The sequence below is a fragment of the Bos grunniens genome, chromosome 19 (assembly GCF_055505025.1).
Source record: "Bos grunniens cultivar Pamir isolate PY7600 chromosome 19, Bosgru_T2T1.0, whole genome shotgun sequence".
In the NCBI taxonomy this organism is placed as follows: domain Eukaryota; kingdom Metazoa; phylum Chordata; class Mammalia; order Artiodactyla; family Bovidae; genus Bos; species Bos grunniens.
The window spans coordinates 20,834,723-20,851,625 of record NC_141183.1 but is presented as its reverse complement, the minus strand read 5'-3'; the positions used below and the strand labels follow the sequence as shown (position 1 = coordinate 20,851,625).

The 16,903-nt window shown below is 40.8% G+C and overlaps 1 protein-coding gene and 1 non-coding gene across 15 annotated transcripts in view; both read left to right on the top strand.

The window, feature by feature from the left end:
• Positions 1-16,903, top strand: part of ATP6V0A1 (ATPase H+ transporting V0 subunit a1) — a 61,960-nt gene that overhangs the window by 22,484 nt on the left and 22,573 nt on the right. For 5 of the 14 annotated variants that reach the window (XM_086357623.1, XM_086357634.1, XM_086357625.1 and 2 more), the window contains 9 exons: positions 660-757; positions 1,739-1,867; positions 7,487-7,590; positions 7,910-8,036; positions 9,888-9,970; positions 10,587-10,680; positions 12,822-13,034; positions 15,307-15,457; positions 16,328-16,467. In XM_086357623.1, the coding sequence (XP_086213749.1) occupies positions 660-757; positions 1,739-1,867; positions 7,487-7,590; positions 7,910-8,036; positions 9,888-9,970; positions 10,587-10,680; positions 12,822-13,034; positions 15,307-15,457; positions 16,328-16,467 (1,139 nt within the window). The remainder of the gene's footprint in view (positions 1-659; positions 758-1,738; positions 1,868-7,486; positions 7,591-7,909; positions 8,037-9,887; positions 9,971-10,586; positions 10,681-12,821; positions 13,035-15,306; positions 15,458-16,327; positions 16,468-16,903) is intronic. The other 9 variants (XM_086357636.1, XM_086357632.1, XM_086357628.1 and 6 more) reach the window with 2 other exon arrangements.
• LOC147351580 (small nucleolar RNA SNORA31) lies at positions 14,435-14,569 on the top strand. Its single transcript, XR_015148487.1, has one exon. It is a non-coding gene; the product is annotated as a small nucleolar RNA SNORA31 (small nucleolar RNA).

Genomic DNA, 16,903 nt, shown 5'->3' with positions numbered 1-16,903 from the left:
GTGACGTGCCCAAGAATGTAAGTGGCCACGATGGGATCAGTGTCTGAATCCAGGTTGTCTGCCTCCAAAACCCAAGATCTTGCTGCTATATGAGGCCAACTTTCAGTTGGGTGAATTTAGTCTCTGTGCTGAAAAACAAGTCAGTAGTTATCACCTGAAAACACACTTTTCTCCTGTGTTTTGGGGCCTTTTCTGTGCTTTGTTTCTTGTTTTGTTTAACTCAGAGCTGACCTATTTTCAAATTTAACGAAACCCTTGTAGGTTGGAGTTGTCTCACTAGTGTGCTGAGGGTCAAATATTCTACTGAGTAACACTCTACTTTAGCTCTCCTCTGCACCAATATCTGTGACCAGAGCCATCACACAGGGTTGAGAGCTGACACAGATGAGAACCAGTGTTAAGATCAGAAGAGGGAAAGAAGACAGTAGTGGACTGATAAACCTCTTTGCAGGAACTGTGCTTTAGAGAATGTGGGGTAGGAGGAAGAGCGGTGTGAAGCGAAAAGGAGGTACAAGTTCTGCTTCTTTTATATGAAGAGTGTCTTTCTTAGAATGAAGCTCTTCTTAGCCAGGTTTGGGATCTTATTATTTTTTTCCTCAGATATTGGCAGTTCCAGACATGTGGATCTAGACATGAATGTTTTGATTCTGTCGTTCTAGGATTTGTTGAGAAAGAGATAAGGAAAGCTAACATCCCAATTATGGACACTGGTGAAAACCCAGAGGTGCCCTTCCCCCGGGACATGATTGACTTAGAGGTAAACAATTCTTCTGAGGAAGCCAGAAAAGTTTCTTTATATTTCAGGGCAGAAATTACTTTCCTAAGTAGATGGAAAGTAGAATAATTCTTGCCGTCCTTTTCTGTTGATTGCAAGGTTCTTGTGGACGGGATTAAAATGAATTTCCTTTTTTATGATATAAAAATCACTGTGGTATTAATATCTCCAATACTGTCACATGCCACTAATGTTTATTGGCTTGTTGAAAATTTATTGGATTAATGTTAATTTAACTAGTAATTTATTAATAATCTCATAAACTGAATCTCATAAAATCTCGATAGACTTTTCAATCATTATTTTATCTAAAGTCCGCTGGGGGATTTAACCAAGTGTATAACAGAATCTATAGACAAAAAGAAGCTATTTTAAGCAAAAAAAAAACCTTTATAAAGAAAACCACCCTGGTAAAAACACAGTACAGTCATCCCGCAGTAACCAGGGAAGATTGGTTCCAGCCCTTCCCTCAATATCAAAATCTGCTGGTGTTCAAGACCCTTGTATAAAATGGCTGTAGTATTTGCATATAACCTACTCTCATCCTCCCGTATACTCTAAATCCTCTCTGGATTACTTACGATACCTAATACAATGTAAATGCTATGTTAATCATTGTAAATACAAAGTAGATCATAGGTAAAATAGTTGCTAGTGAGCAACAGATTCAAGTTTTGCTTTTTGGAACTTTCTGGAAAATGTTCCTCCCCAAATATTTTTGACCTATGGTTAACTAACCATAACTAAGCATAACTATGATTAACTATACAATCTGTGGATATGGAACCAAAGAATACACAGGGCCAGATGTATTGCTGGGTAGATATGAAGATACCTTTGAACATTCAGCGTGGTCAGCATTCTGCGGGATGGATTATTTCATCTGTCTTTTAGAGCAAGCATTTTGAGCTTAGTGTGAGTTAATAGTTTGGTTGGTTGTTTGTTTGTTTTGTTTTTCTATAGGCTAATTTTGAGAAGATTGAAAATGAACTGAAGGAAATCAACACAAACCAGGAAGCTCTGAAGAGAAATTTCCTAGAACTAACTGAATTAAAATTTATACTTCGCAAAACTCAACAGTTTTTTGATGAGGTCAGACTACTGTTTCTTTTAGTATTTAGGCAGCTGATATTACACCAGCACTAATGGGCCATATTTTTATTCCAATAATTATTTTAATTTGCTAGTTTGGGAACAATACCATTTCTGCACCCTGTTTTAGTTGAAGAAATGTCAGATTCTGTTCCATTTTCCATGCAGTACACAGCCAGCCATGGTTTTGTATATTTTTGCATTTTCAGCAGTTTTTCATCTCAAAATGAGGAAAGGAATCCTAAAGTAGTTGTGTAAACATAGATGAAATTTTACATATGAAGGTAAGTATGTGCTTGAAGTTGAAGCAACAGGAAAAAGTTATACATGAAATTGAAACAAAAATTTAATCTCCAAACCTTTTGTCATTAAATTTTAGCTTGTGTCCTCTATGGTTGCTTGTCAGCCTTTGAGCATATTTTTAAGTACTCCAGATGGCAAGCACACTTAATTTGAGAGCTGTTTTTTATGTTGTATGGAAAATTGGTAGGATTCTTGTTTGAAATTCCTGGATTTTCCTCTAAACTCAACTTCAGTACCTTGTAGGGGCAAAATGTTAATAAGTTCCTGGGTTAAAAATGTAGGTGACTCAGTTGCCAGGGGACAGCTTGCTGAAGTGACCCCACCACAGGGATTTGGAACAAGGCTCTCAAAAAGCTTCCTTCTCCCAATTAAAGCTGGGGAGGAGTCTTAGCTTCCGGTGTGGACATGCTTTTACTGATGGCCTAAAATATGGGTAACTCTTCTATTTTATAGGTGTCTTTGCCACCCGATTAGCAACATCATACATTTCATAGATTGTCCCAGTCACTATTCAGTATGCCTTCCCATAAGTTCTTTTTTTAAAAAAAAAATTTTCAGCCACGCCTTGCAGCATGTTCCCCGACCAAAGATCAAATCCATGCCTCCTGCACTGGAAGCACTGCAGAGTCTTAACCACTGGACCACCAGGGAGACCACCCCATTAAGTTCTTTATTTCCTTTGCTCAACAACAAAAATTAGCAAAGCTTTTAAAAAAAAACAAAAGGCCTGCTTTAGTTAGTATCTGATAAGTCCTTGGTTTCACTTTTAATTTCTATGTTTTGAAGAAAAAATAACTCTCCCTAGTTCTCTAGCCTGGAGCAGGGGTTTGCCAACCAGCAACATCAGCCTCACCTGGGAACTTGTCAGAATGCCAGTTCTCAGTCCTCACTCAGAAACCCTGAGGGTGGGGCCCAGGGATCATTTTCACAAGGTGATTCTGAAGCATGCTAGCTTCACGGGGCTGGGGAAAGTCAGCTGAAGACGTGTTACATTCCTCAGTAACTGAAGATCTGACTCAGAGAAACCATGCTAATTAACAAGATCTACTGGAGCCAGGGAAAGGGGGAAAAGCTCCTAGGAATTAAATTGCCTGGTCCTGAGAATCAGGATCAGGCTACATATCAGGAGAGAGAGGGTGTGAATATTCAGTTTGCCTGCTGAGTTGAGAATTTTGAAACTGACTGTAACTTCTTTCACCAGTCCCCACTATCATCACATTAAAGGATGTGGGACAGTGTAATTAGCTCTTTCCAAGTGTTCCAGATCTTTTGCAACAGGCATGGTCACTTATGTCAAGTGGTTTTTGATGAACAAATAATCTGGAATTCCAGTATACTCACTACCTAAACATTATTATTATTTAATAATAATATTATATTTAATAATAATACAGCATTATTATTGTTGGATCATTTGAAGAGCACTTGCTGTTTGTGAGGCATCAGCTGGGTGACATGGTCTCTGTGTTCAAGGGCTATATCACTTAGTCATGTCTGGAAACATCCACGAACACAGTGACTCCCTAGGCTCACAGATGGCGTGCTTTTTATACGTGTCCAAGCTGCTGCCCACAGATCCAAAGTAAATCTGGCCTCAAGATCAAAGCTCAGTTACTTTTATCATTATTGGGTACTTAGTTCTTTGACCCTCTCCCTGCCTTTTTCCCCCTTTTGATATACCCTTTAGTTTTTTGCTGGGATATTGATGAGATATATGAGAATGTTTTTCATAGTCTCCTGAGTTTTAAGGATTGGGATAGACTTCCTAGTCTAGTTCATTCTGGGAGAAATTCTGAAAAAAAGACTGACAAATGGACTCCCTTAAGGAAAATAGTTTTTTTAACTCTTCATTTTATAATACAAAAAACAAAAAAACAAAAACACACACACACACACAATAATAGTAAAAACAAAATAAGCAGAATCACTTGGAAAGATGATATAAGATTTTAAAATTGTTACTATGGGTTTAGGAATTTTCTTTGTGGTTAATAGGTGTAAACATGAAATGCCCATCTTGAGAAGTCAGGCATGACCTTCACACCCTCTCCATTTTGCATCGTTTCCCCCCTCCTACTCATGCAAAGCATTTTTTTGAGCATGAGGCCTTGGCTGTGAGAGGCTCTTCTGCTGCTGTCGTCATCAGTCCCGCTATTTCCAGTGGCAGGAACCCCTCCTTTTCCCTCCTCGTGCACAGTCAGCATCTTGTCCACTCTTGCCATTAGCTCACAGCCTCAGCCAGGCCCCTTTCAATAGCCCCTGCCCTGCTGAGGCCAGACAGCAGCCTCAGGGTCGCTGCCAGGACAGGAGACAGAGCCACACAGAGTTAAGCACGTCTGCACCTGCGAGTACACGCTTCACACGATGCAAAAGATCAGGAGACTTGGGACCTCGAATCTCAGAAATGTAGACTTTTCATGAGCCTTTCTTCCATGCCTGAGATTATAATGTTTGCCAATGGCCTGAAACACTACCTATGTTAAACCCTTCTTTTGAATATAATTTGGTGAATATGATCAGTAATTTACAATAATGAGTTAGCAGAAAATGACTAAATCAGAAAATGATTCACTGCGTCTCCAGGCATAGGGGTTATGATTGGCCAGGTGTGGAGAAGGGGAGAGGTAAACACATATTGAATAGTCTTATGATTTATGATGATTACAAATTCAACTTAGCCATTTCTTATCCAGAGCATTTTAAATGACTTGTTAATGATTATCCTTTTCTCAGTCTTCTTGCTTATGAAGAACTGTAAGAGCTGGAGAGATTTCTCTGCATCTTTTACCATAAGCACCATAACATATGAAAGTGTAAAGAAGACTGGAAAAGTAATGGTTAATGGCATGCAGAGCCCTGCCTTCCTTTCCTTCTGAGTTTTCCATCCATCTGCTTTCTTTACTTTTCTTTCCCATCTGCCATCTCCTTTGGGGCTTGCGTGAATACTTCGGGTGATTAAATGTAATTTTTTTTCTCATGTCAATGGAAAGAAAAGTATTTGCTCTTGGTCATGTAGCTTGAACTGGATGTGCTGCTTATACTGAAGAGTAGAAATAGAACTATTGAAGTTGTGCTACTTCCTCTTTCAAGGCATGGTTTTAGTATTCTGACTGGGGGAACGGGTAAACCAGAGGGCACAGCAAGTAATGTAGAAGAACTTTGGCAGTATTTTTATGAAAGAACCCAGATTAGGACTGAGATACTTGATGACATGGTTTTAGATATTGCTTTAAAGGCCCTCAGTTAGTGGTTCTGGACAGTTTCTCATCAGGCACAATTATTTCATTTGAAGGATTCTTAAGTTTGAAACGGTGTAATTATTAATTAGAATATTATTGTAAATTTGTATTTGATTTTAATTCTGCCTTTTTTTTTTTTTTGGTATTCCCAGAGATTCTAGATGGAGCCTTCTCCTTTAGAGGAGCACTGTTTGCTTTTCCATCAGTTCTCCCCTTTAGAGCACATATTTGCACTGAGCTTTATCTTTATGGTTTACTTAAACCAAGCATTGTGAACCATGCAGTAGAGTAGACAGGAGGCTTGTGAGTTTCACTGGTTTTTGCTAAGGGACATCCTAAGAGCAAGATGAAATGCTGTAGTTACTCTGGATCCTCAAAGCAAGTTGCCTGTGGTTTGTAGTCAGCGGATTTGATTTTAAGCAGAAACAAGAACTGCGCACTTGAGAACAAGTAGTAACCTGTGCCCTCATTATCTCATCTTCAGTTCAGTTCAGAAAGTTTCCCAAATCTCATGGTGGTATTTCTCTGCACTTCTGGTGTGCCCACTGCCTATCCTTCATTTTTTTTTTTAAAGAAATTTTTTTCTTTTTTCTTTTGGTCGTTGAGAGTTGATCCTGCTTCTAGAATTTACTTCCCAAACAATTGCTTTCACTTGTTTAGACTTTCAGACTTATCTGGTTTATACTCAGTTCCCCACCCCCACCCTGTGACTTTACATTTATAGTCCTGTGACTATCAAGAAGGGATCCCCTGTGGCTTTTTTTTTTTATAGCAGGATTGATAAGAGTAGAATCAAATTGAAATTTGGAGTGAAGATGATGAGAAAAATTCTCCTGACTTCATTTTTATTTAGTTCTGCTTTTGAAAAGGAAGATTCCTCTGGCTCACTTCTAGTCTTTGGTCAAACAGGTAGGCCATGGATATTGAAGCTGGGAAGATGAGGCAGTGGAGTGGTCAGTTAGCCTTCATTTCTTAGGGCAGCTCCTCCTTCCTGGTGAGAGGAAATAAGGCGAGACGTATTGTGGAGAGAGAGGCTGAGAGGAAACGGGGCAAGAAGTATTGTGTAGAGAAAGGCTGAGAAATGTAGGTCTGCATCTGAGAAGGTCCCGCTCCTCCTCCATTTTATTGTATAAACTGTCGTGGTGGAAATCATTTTAAATCTCAACGATCCAACTAGTCCACATGTTCTGAATTGGCTTATTATCTGTTACTTTTTTTCACTTGATTTAGATTGTTGACTTAAGCTATGTTCTCAAGAATCCTTAAGCTGTAAAGCCCACAGGAACTTTTTACCTGGATTCCTGGTCAGAAACTAGGACATTCAGGTATGTTTTCGCTTTTCCTTCCCTTTATTGATGCAGTGAAGGCCCATGCCTGCCCAACTATTGTGTTTCTTACCTTTTTGGACAACGAATACTCTTTAAATCCCATGGTTTGAAGCATTTTTTTTTTTCTTTTAAATAGTGGGTGTGCTGAAAGCCCCCATGTTTTGACTTTTTAAGGGCATGGAAAACCTAGACGTCTGGAGACACCCCTTCTATCTTTCTCCTGTTCAGGACAGTGACAGCTTCTTGCTTTCTTCCTGGGAAAGAGAGTCTCCATCTTTTACATTCTTACACAGGGAAAAGTCTAATTTGCAGCTGCCTGGAAATTTGATATTGAATGTATCTGCTGAGCTGCCTTGTTTTTGCTCAAAAGGAAGAAATACTTCAGCTTCTATGCATATGCAAGAATATTTTTGATACTTTCATGGCTTATTCAGGAAAACATAAGAGAAAAAATGGTTTCCACCAAGTCACAGGTTTATACGGGTGTCACTATCGTTTAACGTTTTTTTCTTTATTCCTTATTTCTAAAACCATTTCCCCAGATGCTTTACTGGGGCAGTTCTGCTTCCTTTACCTCTTGTCTTTTCTTTGTTTCTTCCCCGTTCTTCTTGTCTTCTTTTTGTGGGTATGTCTTCTCTTTTGGTGGTTTTCTTTTTTTCATCTTTATTTTCTGAACTTATCTCCTGGTTCCTCGTTCCCTGCATGCCACTAACTATTTTCATTAGATATTAATTGATTTGTGAATTCAGGCTGAATTGCATCATCAGCAGATGGCGGATCCAGACCTGTTGGAAGAGTCCTCGTCCCTCTTGGAGCCAAGCGAGATGGGAAGAGGCACGCCCTTGAGACTTGGGTAAGTACCACTTCGACCCTCTGTACTCAGCGGAGTCATGTCCATTTTTGCTGTTCAGAAGAGCAGTCAGGCTGGGCATTCACTGCCTTCCAGGATGCCCTTTCTTCTGAGCCTGTTGCAAGTTGTTGCTGACTGACTTTGGGTTCAGTTCCTAAGTCGTTCTGTCAACCCTCTGCTGAGTCCAGGAATCAGATTTTGGCAGTTATTTTGGCATAGCAACGCCCAGCCTCCTGTCTGACATCTTTCCCCTCCCCTGCTCTTCACTTTCCTCCTATCCTGTGGCATGGAACCATTCCCAATCTGGCTCTTCTCCCCACAGCTTCGTGGCTGGTGTGATTAACCGGGAGCGCATCCCTACTTTTGAGCGCATGCTTTGGCGGGTGTGCCGGGGGAATGTGTTCCTGCGGCAGGCTGAAATCGAGAACCCCCTGGAGGATCCTGTGACTGTAAGACAAGGGAATTGCGTCTGGTGGAGTAGGTCTGGTACAGGGAACTCAGAGCAGCAACATAGCATGTGCCACCTGAACCTGACCCTCGCAAGAGGAGCCCTTACATTTACTCCATTTGGATCTGTGAATTTGAGGGACTCCTCTTTTCCTCTTCGCCTCCATCGTATGTGTACATACAATGTGTACATGATGTGTGGGGTCTTAGTTCCCCTACCAGGGATCAAACCCAGGCTACAGCAGTGAAAGTGCCGAGTCCTAACCTCTGAGTTGCCAGGGAATTCCCTCCAGTTATTTCAGCTTTATGTGTTTTCTGGTACTTATCTGGGACCCAAAGAACATTAACTCTTAAATGAAAATTAAAGCAAGACATCTGGTTCCAAGTTTGGTAACATCCATTTGTACAAGGAGGAGAGATTTCCTAAACTGTGATCTTCATAAGTTGATGAAACTTTAATTGATGGTTTTTGGTCTACTTGTTTGTTGGGAATTTTAGGAACTTAGTTTCAAGATTTATGTTGTGCAAAATAGGATGATATTCCCTACCCAGTGCTTTGGAAAGCAGGAATAACTTAACATCTTGGCATTTGACATAACAGGACAGAGTTCTTAGCATAAACCTACATTTATATGGTGAATCCATTCAGAGATGACAAGCAAAGATGAGTAACTGTTCTGCAAGAAATTTAGTTCACTTTGCTATTAGTGTTATTTAGAAGCCTGGAGTTGGTTATTATGTTCTTAATTATCTTTTGGGTGTCTTAAATTAGTATTCTTTTTTTTTTTTTTAAACCTAAGAAGAGAGGTTGAATTATGAGGCTTCTCAGAGTAGCTGGGTCCTTCAGCTAGAAGTAAATGCATCATGTCCTCAGGACCGAGTAGGAGGGTGGTGACACTTAGGTTACGGTGAGTCTCCTAAAGTACCAGTTTTGTAGTCTTACTGAAGGCTGTCTTTGGGTCATGGAAACATCACAATCAGCAGTTACACCTCATGTGGAGCTATTCTCAGGAATATTCAGCCAGGTTCCTGGGCAACAGAAGCATTATTTTTTATCAACAAGTGGAGTAAAGGGAGGGTCTGGCTGTCTCTGACAAAGCAGCTGCACAAAGAATGTGCTCCAGTTAATTCCTGGAGAACTTAGGAATTTAAGACCCATGAGCCTTACTTACTCCTTCCCTCCTCTTCCTTCTTTATCCTCCAAAGTTTTGTTTGTTTTCCTGTTATAAAAGCTCTGTAGGAACTGGAGAAAATACAGGCCACCAGAGACAGTCCTGGCTAACACCCACTATAGAGTCTTTTTCTGATCTTTCCTACTAACCTTTGCCTCAGGCTTCAGGTATACACTTGGTCTTTGGATAGATTGCCTTCCTCCCTGCGCCCTGAGGTCTAATTCAGCATGAATCATGAGATTGTGCATCAGCATTTCTCCCCAGCTGCTCAGCTCCTTGTAGTTATTCAGTCCCCTTTATCTGGAGTTTCTGAGCATGCGAGCAGGCAGGAATGACTTCCTTTCTTCTCTGTACTTGAGTCATTTAGGCAATATAAGAATTATTCAGTTTGAATAGTTGAATTGGTAGATAGGGCTAAATTCTACTAAGAAGAGAATCATCTTTGCATCTGTGTCAAGCTCCTCATTGAGTTTAAAAACAAGTATGGGAAGATTTTTGTATATCTTTATAGAGCAAATGTTCTTGTGGAGCTTAAGAGATGGATTGAAGATAATGGTTAAAGTGCATGATTGCCAGACCCTTAAAGGATTCCAGTTGTTTCTATGTCACCAAGAAAGAAAGATGCTTAAGAAGTTTTCTGGGTTATAAGTCTGAATTCTTGGTTTTTGGTTTGGGGCCTAGGGAGACTACGTGCACAAGTCTGTGTTCATCATTTTCTTCCAAGGCGATCAGCTGAAAAACAGAGTCAAGAAAATCTGTGAAGGGTAAGAGAAACATGCCTCCCCGCAGGGTGTAGCCAGGCCACCTGTTAAGCCTGTAGAATGGTGAGACACAAGCCCTGTAAGTCCACCTTAACGTGGGGAATATATTTTTTAATAATGTGAAGGTTATCTTGACCAGAAATGGCCTAAGTTTATTTTTTTTTTACGGACTGTCAAAATCACAATTTCCTTTTCTTGGGAAAAGTAATTAGGACTCATGGTTTATAAATTCTACATTGTTTTTGGACAATGGGTTTGCATGCCTAGCAGTGTATCGTAGGCACTGTGCCCTTAAACTTTTCTGAAATTCTGCCCATGAGATCCTTTCTCCATGCCATTTTTCTCCAGCACTTTATAATGTGATTTGTAATAACTGCTTCTGTCTTTCTTTTTTAATCTAAAGGAATTTAATAGTTACAGAGAATGCCAAGACAGTTCAAATGTTGCTTGCTGCTCTATTGTAGGCCCCTTCCCATAAATAATTATTATTGATTAGTGCATCAGTCTGAACTAATCCTGTTTTGGTCCTTCCAGTATGTTGGGATTATGTTCTGAGATTACTTAAACTGGCTCCGTGAAGCAATGTCAGTGTTCCTCAGGCTGTGTCTGCACATTCCAGGTTCCGGGCTTCACTCTATCCCTGTCCTGAGACGCCGCAGGAGAGAAAGGAGATGGCTTCTGGAGTTAATACCAGGATTGATGATCTCCAAATGGTACACTGAGACCTCAAGGGAGTTTGTCTTTGTGAAATACTGCTTACTTGAAGCACTAACAGTTTATTAGGCACTTACAGACGCTCAGGATATGTTTGTTTGTGTGTGTGTGTACTATTTTTAAGTCATTCCCTGAAACTCTTCCCCATCCCCCACAGGGAATGACTTTAAAATGGTGTGAATTATCTTCAAATGAGACAGAGATGCTATGCACCTGAAATCGTTGTTGCTTAGAATATTCAGTTCCCCAGCTCATGAGTCTGAGATACATTTATAGTGAATGAAGTATGAAGTATGAATAATAAAGTATGCTTAGTTAAGAAAAAAATCAAATAATACAGAAGTACATATCAAATCAATTCTGCCTCTCACAGACATGCTCTACCTCCAGAGGCAGCTACTCTTAATAGCTTGGTGTGTGTCCTCCTGGTCACCTTGAGTCTGAACATACAGTCTAGCCAGAGTCCTGGGGTAACTCTTGTTACCCAGGAAGGAACTTTTACCCAGTCGTAGTGTGTGTAGTTTGTGCACGTGATGGCTGTCACAGGCTTCTAAAGAGGGAGTCATGATTTATACATACATGGGAGGAAAAGGGTGCCCAGTTGGAGTTTGGTTCCCTGTTGAAAGAATGTAATGATTGTTACCTTGAAATATTAAGAATCATGTTCGACATGTTGAAACATTTCAACCCCTGTTGTGTATGACCCACCACTTGACCTGCTGCTGGCTCCTGTTAACTGCACTTAGCAGTTTAACCAAGGGAAGAGAGTTTTCTTCGAACTGCTGATGGGTAATGAGCCATGTGTACATTCTGGCTTCTAGGACTGTTATACCCCCTCCTTATGAGTAGGGTTGCAGTAGACTGTGAAGAACATGTGCTGTAGCCTTTATAAATGGCTAGAATTTGACTTTTAAAGCACCAAAATGTATGAAGGAAAATTTTAATGGATTAATTTTTTGAAGTAAAATTTTAAAAGGGATTGAATACCAAGGAGTGAGATGTAGGGGTAGGGGCAAGTTTATTAGCATCCTTCCAGAAGTTTAAATAGTCATTGTGAAATTGTCAACAATCAGGGGAGAAAGTATCCTTGTTCCTTATTCTCAAGTGAACAAGAGTTTCCCTAGCATGCCATGGGTTTTTTTTTTTTTTAAACCTCTCGTGGAAGTTACTTTCTACTGCCCAAGACAGTTTCTCAGGGAGCAGTCATGACTTTTTTTCCTGAACTGACCTGAAGAACCAGCTATGATGGAGCACTTGTGCTAAAATGATTAATATATAGTTTTTTCCTTTTCAAAAAGATGTTGAGATTTCAGATAGATTCTTATGCACAAGTGAGTGGTGAGCTGCTTGCCTGGTTTTGGCTTCTCCCCTCACCTGCTATAGACCTGTTAAATATTTGGTGATAAACAAGACAGTAGAATGTGAAGTGTCCCTGGCCTTTCTTTCCACCTCTAGTCGAGGCAGTATTATTCCTCCGAGGTAACTCTGTGCTGGTTTCCAAGGGATCGGGCTTCCTGGGCAGAAAACAAAGCCTGACAGAAAAATCAAGCCTCATCTGCTCTGTGATGACTGTGGTATGTGGCAGTCTGAATCCTCTCCAGAGGCCATGAGTCTCCTGTCTCCTTCCCCAGCATGGAGTCTCTAAGAAGCAGATGATGGCGATCAGCAGCGCCTCTTTCCCACCACTCCTCAGTGCTGGCTGATGTTCAGGGGCGTTCTGCGGCCTGCTGTTCATAAGTACGGATGTGACAACTCTGTCCGTTCCTGGGCCTGGGACACTGACTTCTTCAAGTCAGAGTTACAGGCTCCATATGGAAAACCATTGCTCTTTAATGAACCAGATAAAAGCCAGTGACTGCATTGTTCAGCCATAGATTTGGTGGTAAAATTAGAAAAGCTGAAAACCATTTCCTCAGGTTTCTCTTTAGCTTGAAGCGAAGTGAATATGAACATTAGTAAGTAGAACTCTTAATTTCTTTCAATTTGGCCAAAAAAAAACACAAAACCTTCTAGCCAGAGGAAGAGAAAAAACAGATCCCCCGCATCCCTTCTCAGAAAGCTGTGCCTCCTTGCCCTCATGTCCTGAAATGGAAGAAGGGCGTTAGAAGAATCGCTCTCCTGCTCCTTTCTCTCCCCAAAGGTTCTGAACCAAACAGAGGATCACCGCCAGAGGGTTCTTCAGGCTGCTGCCAAGAACATCCGTGTCTGGTTCATCAAGGTGCGGAAGATGAAGGCCATCTACCATACTTTGAACCTGTGCAACATAGATGTGACCCAGAAGTGCCTAATTGCGGAGGTCTGGTGCCCTGTCACTGACCTTGACTCCATCCAGTTTGCGCTCAGAAGGGGCACGGTGAGTCCCCCACAGCTGGCAGTGCAGCCTCCAGCCAGGAAGAAAGGTTTCCATCAGTGGTAACAGGAATCAATCACATTCTCGTGGCATTTTTGTCTCAGAATTCTTCAGTTTACCCACCTTGTACTCACCTTGTATCCTGACAGAACATCTCGTGTATCCTTATTTTCAAATGTAGCAATTGTAATTCAGAAAAGATTAAATGATTTGATCATATCCCTGTGATCCTTCAGGGTTACTCACACCCAGAACATCAGTTTCCTGGTCCATTCTCTCTGTCCATTAGTCTAGGTACATAGTATAACCCTTTAGTAGTAGTTACAGCTACTGCCCTGTCCAAGCCTCTGATCTAGGGGTCAGGAGGTACAGAGATATAAAAAGTAGGCCCTCAAGTATCTTCTGACTTGAAGAGGCTGATGTGCAAACATACAAGACAGTCTGTGCCAAGAGCAGTTTATGTGTGTGGAGGGAAGGCAGGTGCTAGCTTGTCCAGCAAGGATGATCAGAAGCTTCAAGAAGGTGGCATTTACTCAGTGCTTTGAAGACTGGATAAGATGTCTTTTGGCAATAACAAGAAGTAAACAGTCTGGCCAAAGGCAAGTACAGTATGACCACACATGGTTGGGCCAGAACAGGAATTGTAGCGGGCAAGCTGAAAGAGCAGGAGGTAAACCTGAATCAGGGAGCCAGGAACCTGATTATGAAGGGTCATTAATACCAGATTAGTGAGTTTAAATTTTATCCTGGAGGGAGTAGAGAGACACTGGGAGTTATTTAGCAGTGAAAGGACATGATGATCACAACAGTTTTAAAAGAATAATCCAGGGACTTTCCTGACAGTTCAGTGGTTAAGATTCCACGCTTCCACTGCGGGGGTACAGGTTGAATCCCTGGTCGGGGAACCAAGATCTCATGTCCTGCGTGCCGCATGACTCAGTCAATCAATCAATCAATCAATCAGTATCAATCAATTAAATAAAAGAGTAATCCACTGATAGCATGGGGGTTGGATTGGGGAGCTGAAAGAGCCTACAAGTGGGAGGACAGTTAGGTTATTTTAAACAGTAGTAAGTGATAATGACCTGGCAGTAAGACCTGGCAATGGGAAGAGCAAATATTGATGAATTTGTGAGACATTCTGAAGGAAGTATCCATTGATAGACCTGGTATTTAGCAATGTACAGGAGAAATACAAGGCGAAAAAATTAAAAATGTTTCTGAGGTATCAAAGCTGGGTGACGGGTAGAATAATAGTTCCATTAATGGAAGTTGAGATTCAGTAAGAGAACCTTATTGACTGGAGAAAGCTGCTAAGTTCAGTTTCAGTCACGTTGAGGGGTTGGACAGAAATCCATGTGGAAATGTAAAACAGACGATGAGATAGTTCTCAAAAGGGGAAAATGCCTCTATTGGACAGGCCTGGAGTAGTTACTCTCTGCTAAGGTTTCCACTACATACAGATGCAAGAAAAATATGTCCTCAAGCTTTCTGTCTGTCTTGCTGTGGCAGCCCAAATTGAATGGGAGAATGCATGGGAAGATTTTTGCACCTCACAAATAACCTTGTGAACAGTAAAAGCCTGCTTTACTCAAAAAAAAAAAAAAAAAAAAAGGCAAAATGAAAGAAATAGGATACATAAGATTGGCAGGGAATGAGACCTCCAAGAGAGAATAAGGAGTTAATAATAGAACCTTGGGGGCCTGCAATGTTACAGGCAGAGGAGGAGGAACCAGCAGAGAGACAGGAAAGGCATGGCTGGTAAACAGAAGAGGAAGCTCTCCAGTGTCGGGGGCTTGCATGTAAGAGAAAGGATCTTTGGATCTGGTGATGAGCCAGCCACTTTGACCAGGCGTGGTCTGCTAGACTCCAAGGATTATTAGAGAATTAAGAGGAGGTGGTGAAGAGGGAAAAGTCAGAAAATAACTTCGCTTTCTTCATAAAAGCAGGAGAGAACAATGACACTTGTAGACAGATAAGGATATCTTCAGGGAAGAAAGTACCACGTTTTTTTTGTCTATACATTTTAGACTTAATTTTTTTGTTTCATGATAAGGATATTCTTCCCAAGACTTCGTTTACACATATCATCATAAATTTTATAGCTAGTTCTAGTGTCCTCAAAGACTGGAAAGATTGAGATATAATTTACCTGAAAGGAAACACACATATTTTATGTGTACTATTCAGTGAGTTTTGACAAATATATGCCTGTGAATCCACCACTGTAATCAGAAGGGTGACCTGATTCTGATCTGTGCTTGATGTTTCCCAGGAGCACAGTGGTTCCACCGTGCCCTCCATTCTGAACAGGATGCAGACAAACCAGACTCCCCCCACCTATAACAAGACCAACAAGTTCACGTATGGCTTTCAGAACATAGTGGATGCTTATGGAATTGGAACTTACCGAGAGATAAATCCAGGTAAAAAAGCTTGAATCTTTTCCCTCTGGAGATTTTTTTGTTATTTCTTTTAATGCTTCACTTTGAATGCAATTGAGCAATTGGCTCAAGACTGAAGATGCTGTCCAGGCCTCACCTCTTGTAGAATTCCCATGAAGAGGTGCCTATCTGGATGTAAGGAGTGAGGTTTATTGCCAGGTGGAACTCCTTTAGCAGGCAATTTTATAGGAATTTTATAGGCATGAGCTCCATAGATTGGGTTTCTCTGTCCTCACGGCTGTATAGCACCTGGCTTTCACTCACATGCCATTTGCTGGAACTGCTTTAAGTAAAAAGTTTTCCCAAGGTCATTGACATTTTAGAATAGCTTCCTGGTTCCAGGTTAGATAGAGAAAATATAGCAGTTGTTGACCATTTTAAGCACAAGGCAGATTTCTCCTCTGTTCAGAGAGTTAGTGATTAAATCAAGAGTCAGGTAATTCATGTTCAGTGGGAGTCTTCTGCAGGACCTGATCTGCTCCAGGTTCTGAACGTTCTCCCACTTAACCTGGTGGCTTTATTCAGCTTGTTGCAGTGCACAGGGGAGGAAAGTTGGCCTGTCCCAGGAGCAGCATCCCAGGAGTGAAAGAAAAGGAATCAAGAGACAAACCCCCCTGGTGCCAAGGCTAGAGACAAAACCTTCATTTCCTGTGTGATTCTTTGTTGAAAATGCTGGTGGTAGCTTTGTGAGTCTGTGCAAATCCTGCTGTGGACATTATTTCCTGGGAATCCCTCTGACCAGCAGCTTGGGAATGAGTCCCTTTTATACTGATCTTAGATTATGGAGAGGGATGTGATGTGTTAGGAGCTGCGGTTTTCTGGAATTTGTCTTTTTCTCTGGTCTCTTTATAGCTCCATACACCATCATCACTTTCCCTTTCCTGTTTGCTGTGATGTTTGGTGACCTTGGCCATGGCATTTTGATGACTCTTTTTGCTGTATGGATGGTGTTAAGAGAGAGCCGGATCCTATCCCAGAAGAATGAGAATGAGGTGATGTTTTGTCTGTTTGTTTTTGCTTGAAACTCAGAAACATAAGATAGTAGTACTATTTTCTTGACATATTTCTAATATTTTTTTTCCTGTAATCTTTGGCTGCATACTGTTTTTGTCTCTCCATAGGGCAACAGGTTTATAAAAATTTTGTACATACAGAAGGATAATTCAGTCTTTTCTCCATGATTGATGGAAATACATTTTCTTTTTACTTATTTGTTGAGGTATTATTGATTTATAATATTACATTAGTTTCAGGCGTACAGCATAGTGATTGCAAAATTTTATAGATTACACTCCACTTAAAATTATTATAAAATGTTGGCTATATTCTGTGTGCTGTACAATATATCCTTATAGCTTATTTATTTTATGCATAGTGGTTTGTACCTCTTGAGTCACTTACCCCTATCTGACCCTCTCCCCTTGGCTC